General features: G+C 43.8%; 1 protein-coding gene across 2 annotated transcripts in view; it reads right to left on the reverse strand.

Moving 5' to 3' along the window:
- Positions 1 to 16,800, reverse strand: part of sh3kbp1 (SH3-domain kinase binding protein 1) — a 78,585-nt gene that overhangs the window by 35,611 nt on the left and 26,174 nt on the right. For both annotated transcript variants that reach the window (XM_034166093.1, XM_034166087.1), the window contains exons 3-6: positions 10,976 to 11,084; positions 9,657 to 9,763; positions 7,248 to 7,392; positions 7,049 to 7,128 (exon numbers count right to left, since the gene is read on the reverse strand). In XM_034166093.1, the coding sequence (XP_034021984.1) occupies positions 7,049 to 7,128; positions 7,248 to 7,392; positions 9,657 to 9,763; positions 10,976 to 11,084 (441 nt within the window). The remainder of the gene's footprint in view (positions 1 to 7,048; positions 7,129 to 7,247; positions 7,393 to 9,656; positions 9,764 to 10,975; positions 11,085 to 16,800) is intronic.

The raw sequence follows: 16,800 nt of genomic DNA on the forward strand, positions 1-16,800 counted from the left end.
GTTGATGTCCTCTCCTCTGGCTGCATCCTTGCCTTTGTTTCAGTCAGTCACTTAGCACAGGTGTGGCCATGAGTTCTTAAACCTGTGCGGTCAGCCTTTATCCAACCATGTTCGGTCTTTAGTCATAAAACAAAAAAGACAAACACAAACAACCAAACCACCCCCCCCCTTCCCCAGGGGACCGTCCTATCAAACCCCGGGAAGAGGAGAAAAGAAAAACCCCAAACTTAAGCTTACAAATAAAAGCGCTAACCCCCCCCCCCCCCCCAAACGACATGTAGGGACCAACACCCCCCAGAGGACTTCCCGCCAGCTCCAGGAGTAATAACCACAGCCGAGGTCCCTCTGGGATCCAACGTCACCCACGGGGACTCCCAGCGCCTCCCAGAGGACCACTCGTCAACCCCAGGAGACGCCTCCCCTCATGACCAACGGACCCAGCCCCGGCCGTCTATGGCTAGATGGACCCACAGCCCTTTCCCCCCCCAGAGGACACCACAGTCAAACCCTGAGGGCGGAAACTGGGGGGAAAAACAAGAAGAGAGAAAAAAAAAGCAAAAAACATACAAACAAAACAACCCCAACCCCACCCCCTTGGCGCAGTGGAAACTGGAAGCACGTCCAGTGTCACCAACCGTGACTATACCCCAGAAGCCAACCGGGAGGAGTGGAACAGCGGTTATGGCAAACGGCACAAAACGGCGCCACTCCTCCGACTTCTACACCAGCCACTAGCTGCGGGTATATCCCACTGCCCCAAACCTCAGCCACGCCGATGGCAGACGGCCAAAGGTGTGCTGAAGCCGGAGGTGGAACAGGGAATCAAACCCCCCCCCCCCCCCCCAGGTGCAGAGGTTACCCGGGAAACGCCCAGTATAACCAAACTGCACCACTCCAGCAACGCCGACACTACGGCTCACCCGGCTGGAGCCAGAGGAGAAGAGAGGGAAGAAAAAGAAAATACCCCAAACCCCCCCCCCCCCCCCTCCCGGGTGCAGAGGCTACCTGGGAAATGCCCAGCACAACCAAACTGCACCCCTCCAGCAACGCCGACACTACGGCTCACCCGGCTGGAGTCAGAGGAGAAGAGAGGGCATAACAAAAACAAACAAAAAGAAAAAAAAAACCCAAGTACCACCCCATCACCCCCCAGGGGACCGTCCCATCAAACCCTGGGGAGGTGAAACAAAAAGAAATAAAAAGAAAGACTAACAGACCAACATACAGTTGTTTGGGTCCTTTTTTTCTTTTCTTTTTTTCTTCTTAGACAGGCTGCAGGGTCACAACCCCAGACACAAACAGTGGGAAAAAAAAAAAATCCCACACAAAAACCAACTCAAAAAACACCCACACGAAATGAACTAACACAAAACAAATCAGTGACGTATACCGTTAAGCTCAAACAAATCGAACACACCTGTTCTAACTTAAGAGCTTAACGGTAATGTGACTAAGTCACCAAAAGAGGGAGCCAAAGTGCTAAAAATGAAAAAAACCCCTTTGGTGACAGAAAACAAACGAGCTGCATCTCCGTGCGCAGCTGTGTGCAACACACAACCAAAATGTGCTCAACTAAATAACGCCGGAGCTGATACAACAGACGCAGTAGTTATCTTTATCCGGGGAAACGGGGCTACAACTGTAACACAGGAAGCTCAGCGACCCGTGCCACAGAGCTCCGCCGTGCGCGTGCACCCATTACAGACACCCTCTTGCAGCTCCCGTTTAAACCTCTTATCCGGTCGGAGCGTGACGCAAAGCCGTCGCCAGTCACACTCCACCACGACCCACGGATAAGGCACAACACAGGAACACGGCTGCAAGAGAGCACAAATCAGTATTCAGCAATGGGTCTCAAACACGCACCATCCGGGCGGAGAGCACCCGCAACTGATCCGGATAACTACTGAACGTCTGCTGCCGCCTTCCCGGCGCGTTACCGTCTCTGCTACCGCTGGGTCCGTGATGTTAGGCCAGAGACTACTGTTATGTGTCGGACGCAGCTCGGAGAACCGACCAGCGTTTGAAGGACCCAGTATGAAATAAGCAGAGCACGGTACAAAGGCTAACTGAATTTAATACATAACAGTGATGTGATACAAAACAACAAAAGAGTGTGCGGTCTGGCGTGGTGGTGATACGGTGCGCTCCCAGCAGCGCTAACGGTCCAGAGCCAGAAGCCGTTCGGACCCAAGGACCCCGCCGACACCCCCCAGGTGGCCGCAACAAACCGAGTCTGTGAAAGAAGGAACCATTATGTGAGTCCACACTCTACACACAGAGAGACCACTCAAAGGTGTACATAAACAGCAAACACTTCCTGGCTTAATTACTAATCAGCTTCCCAACCTGCAGGCATGGAACATCCAGTTCACAAAACTCCACTGCAGTGGAAGCCGATACATGACTAACGTACAGCTCAATATAATAAGGTGTGAGGGACACCACATTTACTGACTGTATAAACGTTAGTCACAAAATCTAACGTACCTCAGGAAGTGTGCTGACGAGCGTGAGACCTCACCCCCTCCTCTTTCACAGACCGTGCATCAAACCCTGGACGTTCTCTGCATCCACTGATGATGAGATGGCTCCCGAGACGACGATCTCACCCGTCTGGTCACAAGGTCGAGTCTCTGGCAAATACACACTGTACACTCCAGTCTTAAATGCCACCATGTTCCAATCCATATAGATGCACCACAGCTGTGAGTCCTGACGAGCCGCAGGTGATCAGGGTGAGGTCCTGATAACCTCAGCAACACAGCCACTCAGTCCCAAATGCAAGCCACCTGGAAGGAAAACCAAAAGACAGAAACAAAAAGGCAGCCAGGCCCCCCCAGCCATACAACACTCCCTCTGTGTTCTGAGCTTTTCTTTCCCATTTAAATACTTTGTCTTGCTGTTGTGTGGACATTTAGTGCATGAGATTTCCAAGTGTCCACATTTAGTGTTTGAGAGTCTTGCTGTTTGAAGCAGCACGAATCCTAGCTCTGTTGCAGTACTTCAACTAATGATCATTCTGCTCAATTTGGAGGAGGGAAGGGAAAAAGAACTGGTAAGCTTTCTTTATATTAATTCATTTTCTGCTGCTTAACTGGTTGTGGACCAAGCAGCTCATCCCATGTTTCCTTGTACTGAGCAAGGTCCTCAAACTGGGGGGATTCTGAGGCATTCCCAAACCAGCTGGGGAATATAATCCCTCCAGCATGTCCTGGGTTTCCCCAGGGCTTACATCCAGTTAGACGTGCCTGGAAGACCTCCTGAGGGAGACAACCAAGGGGTATCCTCACCAGATACTCAAACCACCCCAGCTTGCTCCTTTCAATGTGAAGAAGCAGTGGTTCTACTCTTCCCACATATTTGTGGTTCTCACCCTGTCCCTGAATGTAAGCCAAGATACCCGACAGAAAAATCTCATTTCCTCCATTGGTATCCACTAACTTCTTCTTTCGGTCATTACCCAAAGTTCATGACCACAGGTGAAGAAGAAGAAGAAGAAGAAGATCCTTTATTGTCATTGTACATACAGTAGTGTTCAGAATAATAGTAGTGCTATGTGACTAAAAAGATTAATCCAGGTTTTGAGTATATTTCTTATTGTTACATGGGAAACGAGGTACCAGTAGATTCAGTAGATTCTCACAAATCCAACAAGATCAAGCATTCATGATATGCACACGCTTAAGGCTATGAAATTGGGCTATTAGTAAAAAAAAGTAGAAAAGGGGGTGTTCACAATAATAGTAGCATCTGCTGTTGACGCTACAAACTCAAAACTATTATGTTCAAACTGCTTTTTTAGCAATCCTGTGAATCACTAAACTAGTATTTAGTTGTATAACCACAGTTTTTCATGATTTCTTCACATCTGTGAGGCATTAATTTTGTTGGTTTGGAACCAAGATTTTGCTCATTTACTAGTGTGCTTGGGGTCATTGTCTTGTTGAAACACCCATTTCAAGGGCATGTCCTCTTCAGCATAAGGCAACATGACCTCTTCAAGTATTTTGACATATCCAAACTGATCCATGATACCTGGTATGCGATATAGAGACCCAACACCATAGTAGGAGAAACATGCCCATATCATGATGCTTGCACCACCATGCTTCACTGTCTTCACTGTGAACTGTGACTTGAATTCAGAGTTTGGGTGTCGTCTCACAAACTGTCTGCGGCCCTTGGACCCAAAAAGAACAATTTTACTGTCATCAGTCCACAAAATATTCCTCCATTTCTCTTTAGGCCAGTTGATGTGTTCTTTGGCAAATTGTAACCTCTTCTGCACATGTCTTTTATTTAACAGAGGGACTTTGCGGGGAATTCTTGCAAATAAATTAGCTTCACACAGGTGTCTTCTAACTGTCACAGCACTTACAGGTAACTCCAGACTGTCTTTGATCATCCTGGAGCTGATCAGTGGGTGAGCCTTTGCCATTCTTGTTATTCTTCTATCCATTTTGATGGTTGTTTTACATTTTCTTCCACGCGTCTCTGTTTTTTTTGTCCATTTTAAAGCATTGGAGATCACTGTAGATGAACAGCCTATAATTTTTTGCACCTGCGTATAAGTTTTCCCCTCTCCAATCAACTTTTTAATCAAACTATGCTGTTCTTCTGAACAATGTCTTGAACGTCCCATTTTCCTCAGGCTTTCAAAGAGAAAAGCATGTTCAACAGGTGCTGGCTTCATCCTTAAATAGGGGACACCTGATTCACACCTGTTTGTTCCACAAAATTGACGAACTCACTGACTGAATGCCACACTACTATTATTGTGAACACCCCCTTTTCTATTTTTTTTACTAATAGCCCAATAATTTCATAGCCTTAAGAGTGTGCATATCATGAATGCTTGGTCTTGTTGGATTTGTGAGAATCTACCGAATCTACTGGTACCTTGTTTCCCATGTAACAATAAGAAATATACTCAAAACCTGGATTAATCTTTTTAGTCACATAGCACTACTATTATTCTGAACACTACTGTATATAAATACATACAATGATTTTTTTTCCCTCTGCATTTAACCCATCCTAATTGCAGTTAGACACAATCCAACCACTAGGAGCAGTGGACAATCACAGTCTGGTGCCTGGAGAGCAACTCCACATCTACAAATGCTGTCTTTGTCAAAACCAGAGAAAGGAGCATTAATCGACTGGTAAATTAAGTCTCACCTACTCGCTCATTTCTTTCTTCATCACAATGGTCCAGTAGAGTGTCCACAGGACTTCAGATGTAGTCCCAATCCGCCTGTTGATCGCATGCTCCATCTTACCCGCACTCGTGAATATGACCCAGAGATGCTTGATCTCCTCAATTTGGGGCAATACCTCTCCCTGACTCAAAGGGGACAATACTGGTTTCCGACAGAGAACCACGGTCTCAGATATGGGTGTTTGTGAAAATTACGAACAGGAATCACGATGAGGAGCAGCTTTGATGTAGTCCAACACCCGTTAGGAACAGGTCTGAGGTGATGCCCAGAATGTGGACACAGCTCCCAGTTTTCTCATATAGAGACCAGATGGTGCATTGCAGCGGACCTGGTACCTCATACTCCTGCAGCGTTCCCACCAAGATACCCTGAGGGACCCATTCACAGACATTTCCCAAAGCCACAAAGCACATGTGGACTGATTGGGGATACTCCCAAACCAGTGCCCGAAAAATCATTCATAGCACCTTATAAAACACCTACACCTGGCGTAATAAAAGGATAGATGGATGCACGATGGATGGAGTTGTATGAACGTTTTCACCTCAAGCAGGGTAATTTCTAAGTTTGCTAAGCATAACTAAGCAAACAATACCAGTCAGTTTGCATAGACCTAGGGCTACACTTAAGCCCAGGTTACACATAGACGGTTTTGTCAGCGGGTAGTACGTAGACCGAAGTTTGCGGTAGTTCCGGCTGTTTTTGCGGTGGAAAGGGGCGGAGCATTTCGCCGGCATTTTGAGAGCCGTACTAGCCGCAAATACGCGGATAAAATGCAGCTAAATCCACCGAATAAAGTGGCGTTTTGACGCCGTAGCATCCGGCACACGTCAGGCAACGGGGGTTAATACCCAGTTCTATCCTTTACAATCGCAGGTTAAGATGTGCGTGAGAACGGCAGTGTTCTGCTGCCGCCGATAATGCCCTGTGTACCACTGGATTTATCCAGGAACTTTTGCATACAGGCACCGCCCCCAGAGTATAATAGGCTGAAGCAGCTGTCACTGCAGGGAGAGAGAACTCATCTCTCAGCCTTTTCTTCTCCTTTCCTTTTCCCCTCCTCAACGTGTTGCTCATCTCCACCACAGGCCTCTCCTCTGCTTCTGAACCAGACCTCTTGGTAAGTCCTTGCTGCTGTCAATTTTCTTTTAGGAGTCATACTGTTGATTCTCTGCAAAAATATCTGGAGCTGGCCGTGAGTGAGAGGCCTGCATGCAGCGCGCTAGCGTTTTTAGACTGACCGCCGCCTATCGGCTGTTTGGAACTCCGTTAACCGGGAGGTGGCGTTTAGAATGGCGTACTGTCCGCTAGCGCTGCCGTTTTGTCTGCCTCTGTTGCCGGTTAAAATGCCTTTGAGGATGCCGATGTGGGCTCTATCGCCATTTTACACGCCGTTGGTTAGGGATACAATGCCTGCGGCACTACAGGAAGGGGCAGGATGAAACGGCGATTAAAAAGTATCAAACGCCGCTGTTCGCGCTGTCTCTGTCGTCACGCGAATTCTCCGGGAGCGCTCCTGGAATTATTCGACAAGTTGAATAATTTTTTCGACGATTCCCAGTAAAGCCGGAACTAAGCCACACCCCCTAGTGCCGGCGTTGACAACTCCGTTTGATCCTTAAGACAGCCAAAAACTCTTCCGGGACGCTTCCGGGAGCTCTTACTGTCTATGTGTAAATGGGGCTTTAAGGTTACAGGCATTATGTAGGCGTAGTTTAGTTTAATAACTCTTGGATCCAGTTAATGTCTGGCTTCTGTCAGGGACAGATAGATAAATGACAGGCTGACTGATTGAATGATTGATTGATTGATTGATTTATTACCTTCTTAGGCTGGATTTCTCCTGATCCTGTATCCGACCGACCATCCCCTCCGTCGCTTTCACTGCCTGGACTGTCCTTACCTGCATCCAGACACAAATCCATTATATAGACAGTATAAGTTCAGTTTTTTTTTTCTTTTTGCAGCTTGGATTTTGTTTAAGAGGAAAAACAGTTTTGGTGAGTTTTGTCTGAGACTCACTGGTTCGGTTGCTGCGGAGCTCCTCCTGTGAGGTGGTTGTGTCTGTAGTGGGTATGTCCGACTCTGGTAGGATCTCTTTGGTGAAATTGGAGGGAAACATTCCAGTCTTCCCATTTAGAATTCCTTCCCACCAGCCTTCCTCTACCTGAACAAAAACATGCACAAAGCCAAACGTGTGCTTTATCTTGCAAAACGTGACATATTTCCAAGCAGAATGGGATACGTGCACGATTTCATGTTGGAAGCGATATGATTAGATTCAGTAGAAGTGGGTGTGGCTTAGCGAGGATGGATTGCTTGGTTGCTGCACTTTTAATTGGGTTAAAATTTGCAGGATTTCCTGTAGCTGACACAGTGCCTAAAATAAAATAATCACTTTCTTATGCACTTATGTTTTTCACTTTATGACATCAAATATGACCTAGCGCATTGTCCGTGGGGATCCACGGGCTCTACTTTGGGTAGTGTAAAATAGGTAGCTGAAGTTTATCAAGAGTGGTAATAAATTACGCAAAGTTTCTATAATGATTTAGAATGACGTGTGAGTCCTGAATGTAGTTACCAACATCCACTGTTCGCTGTTGTTATGTAATATCTGTTATTTCTCCAAAAATATTACTCCTCTCAATTTTCCGTTTTGGCGACATTCTTCTTTAACCCAAAATACATAAACACACCAAACGGCAAGTGTCAGCTCTCCCCTGTTTGTCCGTGTTGGAAGGTACACACACGCATGCATACATGCATGCATACATGTACTCAGAGAACACTTGGATTATATAGATGATTTACTGCCCCCCTGCTGGAATTGCGTGCAAGTCCAGAATTTAGTTAGCAACATCTGTCGTTCACTGTTGTTACCTAATATCCCTAATTTCTCCAAAAATATTCCGTTTTTGGGGCATTTATCCTTGACTCAAAATACATAAGCATACCAAACGGCATATGTCTGCTCTCCCCAGTTTGTCTGTGATGGAAGCCACACACACGCACACATACACGAACACAGGGGCCACTAGGCTTTTAATATATAGATGTAAGAATTAAGTACAGTGGGTGACAGATGCCACAACACTTCCAAATTACTACAACACTAACAAATGACAAAACACCTGCATTGGCATGCACGACACATGCACACACGTACACAAAGACCACTTGGATTTTAATATATAGATGATTTACCGCCCCCTGCTGGAATGGCATGCGAGTCCAGAATTTTGTTATCAACGTCCGTTGTTCACTGTTGTTACCTAATACCCCCCCAAAAATATTCCGTTTTTGGGGCATTTATCCTTGACTCAAAATACATAAGCATACCAAACGGCAAATGTCAGCTCTTCCCAGTTTGTCTGTGATGGAAGCCACACACAAACACAGGGGCCACTAGGCTTTTAATATATAGATGTAAGAATTAAGTAGCTGCAAATTCCCACAATGCATGCAAAAATGAACATGTGCTGCAAAGCTCCACAATACAACGGAAATACTTACAATACACACACAAAAATGTTTCTGCCCAGATGACTTTTATTGACAAGCCATTTAGGGTATTTAGTATTTTTTTCCCCCTTATTTCATACTTACTATAATTTTACATTTTATTTGCAATGCAGAGGTGGCGGCCAAGTGGTTAGGGGGCTTCATTTCAGTGCAGAAGGTTCCCGGTTCAAACCCCTGCCCTGCTGGTTTCTCCATGTAATGTTGAGTTGTGTCAGGAAGGGCATCCAGCGTAAAACCAATTCAACATGCAAATCCACTTGGGATCTGCTGTGGTGATCCCCAAAGTGAAAAACAAGGGAGCAGCCAAAGGGACTTTTTATGATTTTATTTGCAAGGCACTGAACAGCAGATGTCAGTAAATCGTTTGGACAGAAAAAAAAACCCTCTCGTTGTGTTGTTAGCACTCTGGTGTGTTGTGTAGCTGTGTAACATGGCTGTTTTTTGCACACATTGTGTGAATTTGCAGCAGACACATGCATGTGTTTGTTTGTGTTCTCCATGTTTGCAAGTGTTTTCTCAATTTGCAAGATGTTTTATGATGCAACTATGTGTCGCAAAATGAATGCAAGTTTTTCTTCTTACATTTGTAAGCATTTTACGCATTTGCTAATGTCATCTTAATTTGGAAGTGTTCTGGCCCGTTTCATGTTACGCCCCTCAGTGAAAACACATCTCTCCAACCTGATCTGCATTAAATAAAACATAAAACACAGAATAATAGCTTGTGTAATAACTATATACATGAGCAATATGGAACAATATAACGAAGATTTGAAGATAATGACTTTCCCACGTGCACACATTCATACGGCGTTACATTTCTCTGGCACATGAAATGTGTTAGGTTCGTTGCACGGGCTGATTTTTACCAGCTGGCTTCATGTTGTGATTGTCTCGCAGCCGTACCTCAGCTATGATCTCAATGACGTCTCCGATCTTCAGCTCGAGCTCGTCCTCGTGCTGAGGCACGTAACTGAACGCAGCTTTACATCTCCGCTTACGAATTTGCTCTCCTGCGACACACAAAAGCACAAACACACAACAATTGATCTATAAAGTGAAAGTGAGGAAGCCTCCAAAACCAAGCTGACCTTTGACCTTTCAAACTCAGAACATACACTCATCGTCATCTTCAGTGGGTCACAGGGAGCTGGAGCCTATCCCAGCAGTCACGGGTTATGAGGCACACCTACGGACAATTTAGAGTTTCCAATCCACCTAACCTGCATGTCTTTGGATGTGGGAGGAAGTCAGAGCACCCGGAGAAAACCCACGCAGACATGAGGAGAACATGCAAACTCCACACAGAAAGATCACACACTCAAAAAAATGGCTTTCTGGATTAACTCAATTTAATTATGTGCAGGACTTCCATCTAATAAATATATCCCCAACTCAAATAAAACACATCCATGCAAGATAATGTAATTTAATTTAGTTGGGACTACATATATTTATTAGATGGAATCCAATCCAATGAGTCAGTTTTTTGAGTGTATCACACAAACAAATGACTCATTGGATGAACTCAATTCAATTATGGGCAAGATTTCCATCTAATAAATATATGTAGCCCCAACTAAATTAAATTAAATTCTTGCATGGATGTGCTTTATTTGAGTTGGGGCAACATATAGTTATTAGATGGAAATCCTGCTCATAACTGAATTGAGTTCATCTAATGAGTCAGTTTTTTGAGTGTATCACACAAACAAATGACTCACTGGATGAACTCAATTCAATTATGGGCAGGATTTCCATCTAATAAATATATGTAGCCCCAACTAAATTAAATTAAATTCTTGCATGGATGTACTTTATTTGAGTTGGGGCAACATATAGTTATTAGATGGAAATCCTGCTCATAATTGAATTGAGTTCATCCAATGCATCGTTTTTTTTGAGTGCAGGTGGGAACTGATCCCATGACCTTCTCGCTGTGAGGCAACAGTGCTAACCACTAAGTCACCGGGCCACCCCAAATTCAGACCGTTCTCACTTACTTGCTATTTCCCTTTTGTCCACCAGGTGTCCCCCCTCCCCCTCCTCATCCTAAACTGAGTTGTTGGATGCACGTGCACATACTTTATCTGTGCATATGTGTGCACAGCAAATAAGTGCATACTGAAAGAACAGAGTGAAGACTTGACCCCAGTCTCCGCTTGCTCTAATAGGATCTGTGTTGGAGGCGTAACGCTGGGTGACTTCAGGTGCGGCGTGCGTACCTTTCCTTCCCGGTCGCATGCTGAGGTCGGACACCGGGCTCGCCCTGCCATTGGAAAGGTCAGATTTGCTCACATGTCCTCCATCTCTCTTCCCCTCTTTCTTTATCTCCTGCAATGATAAAAACGTATCTCTGGTTGTAAATTCTGTCATTGCAGTGTGTACAAAATACACGTTTCTATAGGCTCCAACAGAACACCTCGTCAGAAACTGAAGCTGATCCCTGGTAAAAGTAAAAATAGTAAAACTCACCCAGTGCTCACATCTCATTATTCACTGAGGCTGCACAGCCGGTTTTAGGCTTAAATTATTTAGAGACCTCAAGGGGTTTTTTTTCCCTGAAAAAGGTGTAAACGTCAGTTGTCACATTTGAACAGGATCAAATGTGTCTTCACTGTATCTCTGAAGCTGCACAGCAGATTTTAGACTTAAATTACTCCAAGACCCCAAGTCTCTATTTGCTCCAACTGAAGACTTTTTCTAAACCATTTTGCCCTTTGACCCTGATGACATGTCCCTTTGCTATGTTTAAGCAGCAGATCAGAAATGAAATACAAGTTGAAAATTATTCTTTCTTCTTTTATGCGATACAATGCAGAAGAGAAACGGTTTTGCCTGTTGGAAATATTTTGAAACCAAAATGAAGACACATGATGTGGGCGTGGCTTGTACATAGGAAGTACGTAAGTCCCTTCGGCTGCTCCCTTGTTTGCACTCGTAGTCACCGCAGCAAATCCAAGGTGGATCTGCATGTTGAATTGGCACAGGTTTTATTACCGGATGCCCTTCCTGATGCAGCTCCACATTACATGGAGAAATGTGGCAGGGGTGGGATTTGAACCAGGAGCCTTCTGCATCGAAACCAAGCACACTAACCACTTGGCCACCAGGAAGAAGATTACAAAATCCATGCTCTGCTTTTTGTTTAGATCCCATCCAATATTTATTGAATCCTGTCATTTGTCCTGTCTTTATAAAACCAGAAGAGAAAAAAGGGCACCATTTATTTGTTTTATCTTTTAATGAAGCAACTTGTGGCTGAGTGGCCTCCTTCAAAAATAGTGCCCCCCCTAGAGGTGAAATAACATCAAATATTGATTTATTTTGTACTTTGTCACAATGAGGTCCCAAACCCAAGTTCCAAGTTTGGCTTGGATATATCAAAGCGTTACGGAGATATCACCTTATTTCCCTTTTGTTGGCTGATTTCAGTTGGCTGTGACGGACGAACGCTTTGAAAAATCAAACAGGTTTACAGATTGAATGATGAGACTTGGTATGAAGATAAATGATGCCAATTTTTGTGAAGATTGGACAAAATTTGTGTATTACCAAATGCCCCCCAACACCCCACTGATAAAATCCAATATGGCAGAAAATGCAGTGGGGTGTAAAGCGGCAGGGTGCTGGGAACACTTGGCTTTACTTTTTTTTTCAAAAGTTGCACGTGTAACTGCTCCTCCATATTTGAACAGTTGGCGGCGATAGAGCGCTGAAGGTGCAGGCATGCAAAAATTGGCAGCACTAGTACATGTACCAAATTTAGCAAATGCAAAAAATGTCAAAAGAACACAGGAAATGATGAATGTGGACAAAATTTCTAAGGAAGCTGTCAATCAAAATCTCTTAATTATCGCTCATATTTTCAACGGTAGAGATGTTAGACTGTAAAAGAAGAAAATGCTGGACAGAAACTGACAAAACACACTGATGAAGCTAGAGAACTGATGCATTGATTGACGGCAGAACAAACGAGTAGGCCGGTGAGAAGACAGCAGGCGGGATCAGAAAAATGGGCGCGACAGTTCACATCTCGCCACCACATTCATCACAACGCTGTTTCCTCCACTGCGGCCCGAACACAGACGGATCAGCTTCTGACTCAGAGTTGAACCCGTCACTCCTGCGGAGCACGGCCTGGTGGAAGAGATGTTCACTAACGACTGACAGCGGTGACACATTTGGTGCCGTTAAGTAGGCTAATGCTGCATTAATGCAGGAAACAGCCCATCCGACTGTGCAGTCGGCGTGCACCAGCTGCAGCGCTGCGTGCATCTGTGTAAGCAAAACCAGACACGCAGTCTCTCAATAACTCCTGTGCACAAACCCACAGATGACTGAAAGAACTCCACAGGCCGGCCCACGCACAAACCCAAAGCGGACGTGTATGAGCTTTATGTGCACCGAAGGAAAGCTGATGCTTTCCGGCTGTTTGGCTTCATGCAAACACACAGAGAACATTTTTACGATAATTCTCTGAGGCCCAAATTGTCTCTGTTCCGTCCAGCGCAAAACTCAAAAACCGCACCTGCTTAGAGTCTTTTTTTCAGGCAGCATATAAAATAAACTGAAGATGTGCAGTGAGATTTTCTATTAAGATTTTCTATTAACTATTAAGTATGTTTTTTAAGCACATTATAAATCTCGTTGCTCATAATAGAGGTAATCAGCATGGTAATGTTAGCCTGTTAGCATTGCTTAATGTGATTCTAGTGAGCTTTCATGCTAACATTAGCCCGTTAGCAGTGTGTCATGTGAGACCAGTTAGAACTATGTTGTGTGATACCTGTTAACACTGCTTAATGTGATTCTAGTGAGCTTTCATGCTAACATTAGCCCGTTAGCAGTGTGTCATGTGACACCCATTAGAACTATGTTGTGTGATACCTGTTAACACTGCTTAATGTGATTCTAGTGAGTTTTCATGCTAACATTAGCCTGTTAGCAGTGTGTCATGTGACACCCGTTAGAACTATGTTGTGTGATACCCGTTAACACTGCTTAATGTGATTCTAGTCAGCTTTCATGATAACATTAGCCTGTTAGTAGTGAGTTATGTGACACCTATTAGAAATGTTGTGTGATACCCGTTAACATTGCTTAATCTGATTCTAATGAGTTTTCATGTTAACATTAGCCCATTAGCTGTGTGTTATGTGACACCCGTTAGCACTATGTTGTGTGATGCCCATTAACATTGCTTAATGTGATTCTAGTGAGTTTTCATGTTAACATTACACTGTTAGCATTGTCTTATGTCAGACTAGCTTGTTTTCATTCTAAAATTAGCCCAGCAACATGTATGATGCTGGCAAGTTTTCTTGGCACGTGAACAAAGCTGAACTCCGTGGTTGAAGATACTCTTGTTACTCAGAATCTCAGCCACCACAAGTCTGTTTTTTTTTTTTTTTAATTTTTGAAGCACATTATAAATCCCACTGCTCACAATGGAGGTAATCAGCTCATGTAATATTAGCCTATTAGGGGGTGGTTTGAAATGGTTTGAGAGAGGTGTCAAGGAAGCATTCTTTGTGAAACAGTTGAAACCCTGCCTTAACCGGGGAGGGGGTCTGAGACACGCTTTGTCCCCTGTTTACAATGGGGTACTCAGGTCAAAGCAGTTTCAGTCTTTTGTTCATGGTAATGAGTCATTCACGTCATCAGGAGAATCGTCAAGGGAGCCATTAGGAGAGGCTTCCGTCCCATCATTAGGAGGGACAGCTGCCCTGTCATTAGGAGGGTGCTAATTAGAGCTATTGTTTAGTCACTAGCCTATAGCAGTCGGCCTCTCGGTAGGAGGGGTCTGGTTAGGTTTAAAAAACTCCAGCTTTTGTTGGCTTCTGTATTTTCTTCTCTACAAGAGTCAAGACAGAAGTCAGACTACCAGAGCAAGAATTTTAGCTGAGGAAGCTTCTGCGATTTGAAGCGAAACGTCCTCGCGTCAAGCAACCCAGTCCAGTTGAAGATTCAAGCTTCTCTACTATGGAAACCACCTGGACAACTGAGAGCCTACACAGAAACTTAGCCTATTAGCATCGCTTTATGTGATACACAAGAGGTTTCATGTTCACATTAGCCCATTAGCATTGTGTTATGGTATGCCTGTTAGCACTGCTTTATGTGACTCTTGCATGTTTTCAAGCTAATGTTAGCCTGTTAGCATCTCGTTATGTGACGCCTGTTAGCATTGTGTTATGTGATGCTAGCACATTTTCATGCTAACATTAGACCATTAGCAACACGTTATGTAACGCTGGTGTTTTCAAGACACATATGACATGTATCACTGCTTTCAGCTGCTCCTGTCACTTAGATCTTCAGCCACCACAAGTACATATTTTTATGCACACAATAACCCGTTGCTCACAATGGAGGCTTTCAGCTCAGGCTAATATTAAAGTAGCTGTCAGACATCACACCTAATGCTAAGCTGTGCAAAGCCAACTATATAACATCTACTACTTTAAGCAGTAGATTCTTCACGTCCCAAGGTTCTTGAAATGGAGCAACAGCTCCACGTGATAGACAATTCATGCAGGTGCAGAATATCACCAAGAGCCCAAGTATTATAAAGACTTGTCCATCCAAATTGGAAGTCCCAAAAACCAGTTTTATTTGTTATTATCTATCGTCCACCTGGTCGTTACTGTGAGTTTCTCTGTGAATTTTCAGACCGTTTGTCTGACTTAGTGCTTAGCTCAGATAAGATAATTATAGTGGGCGATTTTAACATCCACACAGATGCTGAGAATGACAGCCTCAACACTGCATTTAATCTATTATTAGACTCTATTGGCTTTGCTCAAAAAGTAAATGAGTCCACCCACCACTTTAATCATATCTTAGATCTTGTTCTGACTTATGGTATGGAAATAGAAGACTTAACAGTATTCCCTGAAAACTCCCTTCTGTCTGATCATTTCTTAATAACATTTACATTTACTCTGATGGACTACCCAGCAGTGGGGAATAAGTTTCATTACACTAGAAGTCTTTCAGAAAGCGCTGTAACCAGGTTTAAGGATATGATTCCTTCTTTATGTTCTCTAATGCCATATACCAACACAGTGCAGAGTAGCTACCTAAACTCTGTAAGTGAGATAGAGTATCTCGTCAATAGTTTTACATCCTCATTGAAGACAACTTTGGATGCTGTAGCTCCTCTGAAAAAGAGAGCTTTAAATCAGAAGTGCCTGACTCCGTGGTATAACTCACAAACTCGTAGCTTAAAGCAGATAACCCGTAAGTTGGAGAGGAAATGGCGTCTCACTAATTTAGAAGATCTTCACTTAGCCTGGAAAAAGAGTCTGTTGCTCTATAAAAAAAAGCCCTCCGTAAAGCTAGGACATCTTTCTACTCATCACTAATTGAAGAAAATAAGAACAACCCCAGGTTTCTTTTCAGCACTGTAGCCAGGCTGACAAAGAATCAGAGCTCTATTGAGCTGAGTATTCCATTAACTTTAACTAGTAATGACTTCATGACTTTCTTTGCTAACAAAATTTTAACTATTAGAGAAAAAATTACTCATAACCATCCCAAAGACGTATCGTTATCTTTGGGATGGTTATCATTAGTTACTTCATCCAAACCATCAACATGTTTATTAGACCCCATTCCTACCAGGCTGCTCAAGGAAGCCCTACCATTATTTAATGCTTCGATCTTAAATATGATCAATCTATCTTTGTTAGTTGGCTATGTACCACAGGCTTTTAAGGTGGCAGTAATTAAACCATTACTTAAAAAGCCATCACTTGACCCAGCTATCTTAGCTAATTATAGGCCAATCTCCAACCTTCCTTTTCTCTCAAAAATTCTTGAAAGGGTAGTTGTAAAACAGCTAACTGATCATCTGCAGAGGAATGGTCTATTTGAAGAGTTTCAGTCAGGTTTTAGAATTCATCATAGTACAGAAACAGCATTAGTGAAGGTTACAAATGATCTTCTTATGGCCTCGGACAGTGGACTCATCTCTGTGCTTGTTCTGTTAGACCTCAGTGCTGCTTTTGATACTGTTGACCATAAAATTTTATTACAAAGATTA

The sequence above is a fragment of the Thalassophryne amazonica genome, chromosome 1, assembly GCF_902500255.1.
Source record: "Thalassophryne amazonica chromosome 1, fThaAma1.1, whole genome shotgun sequence".
Lineage (NCBI taxonomy): Eukaryota > Metazoa > Chordata > Actinopteri > Batrachoidiformes > Batrachoididae > Thalassophryne > Thalassophryne amazonica.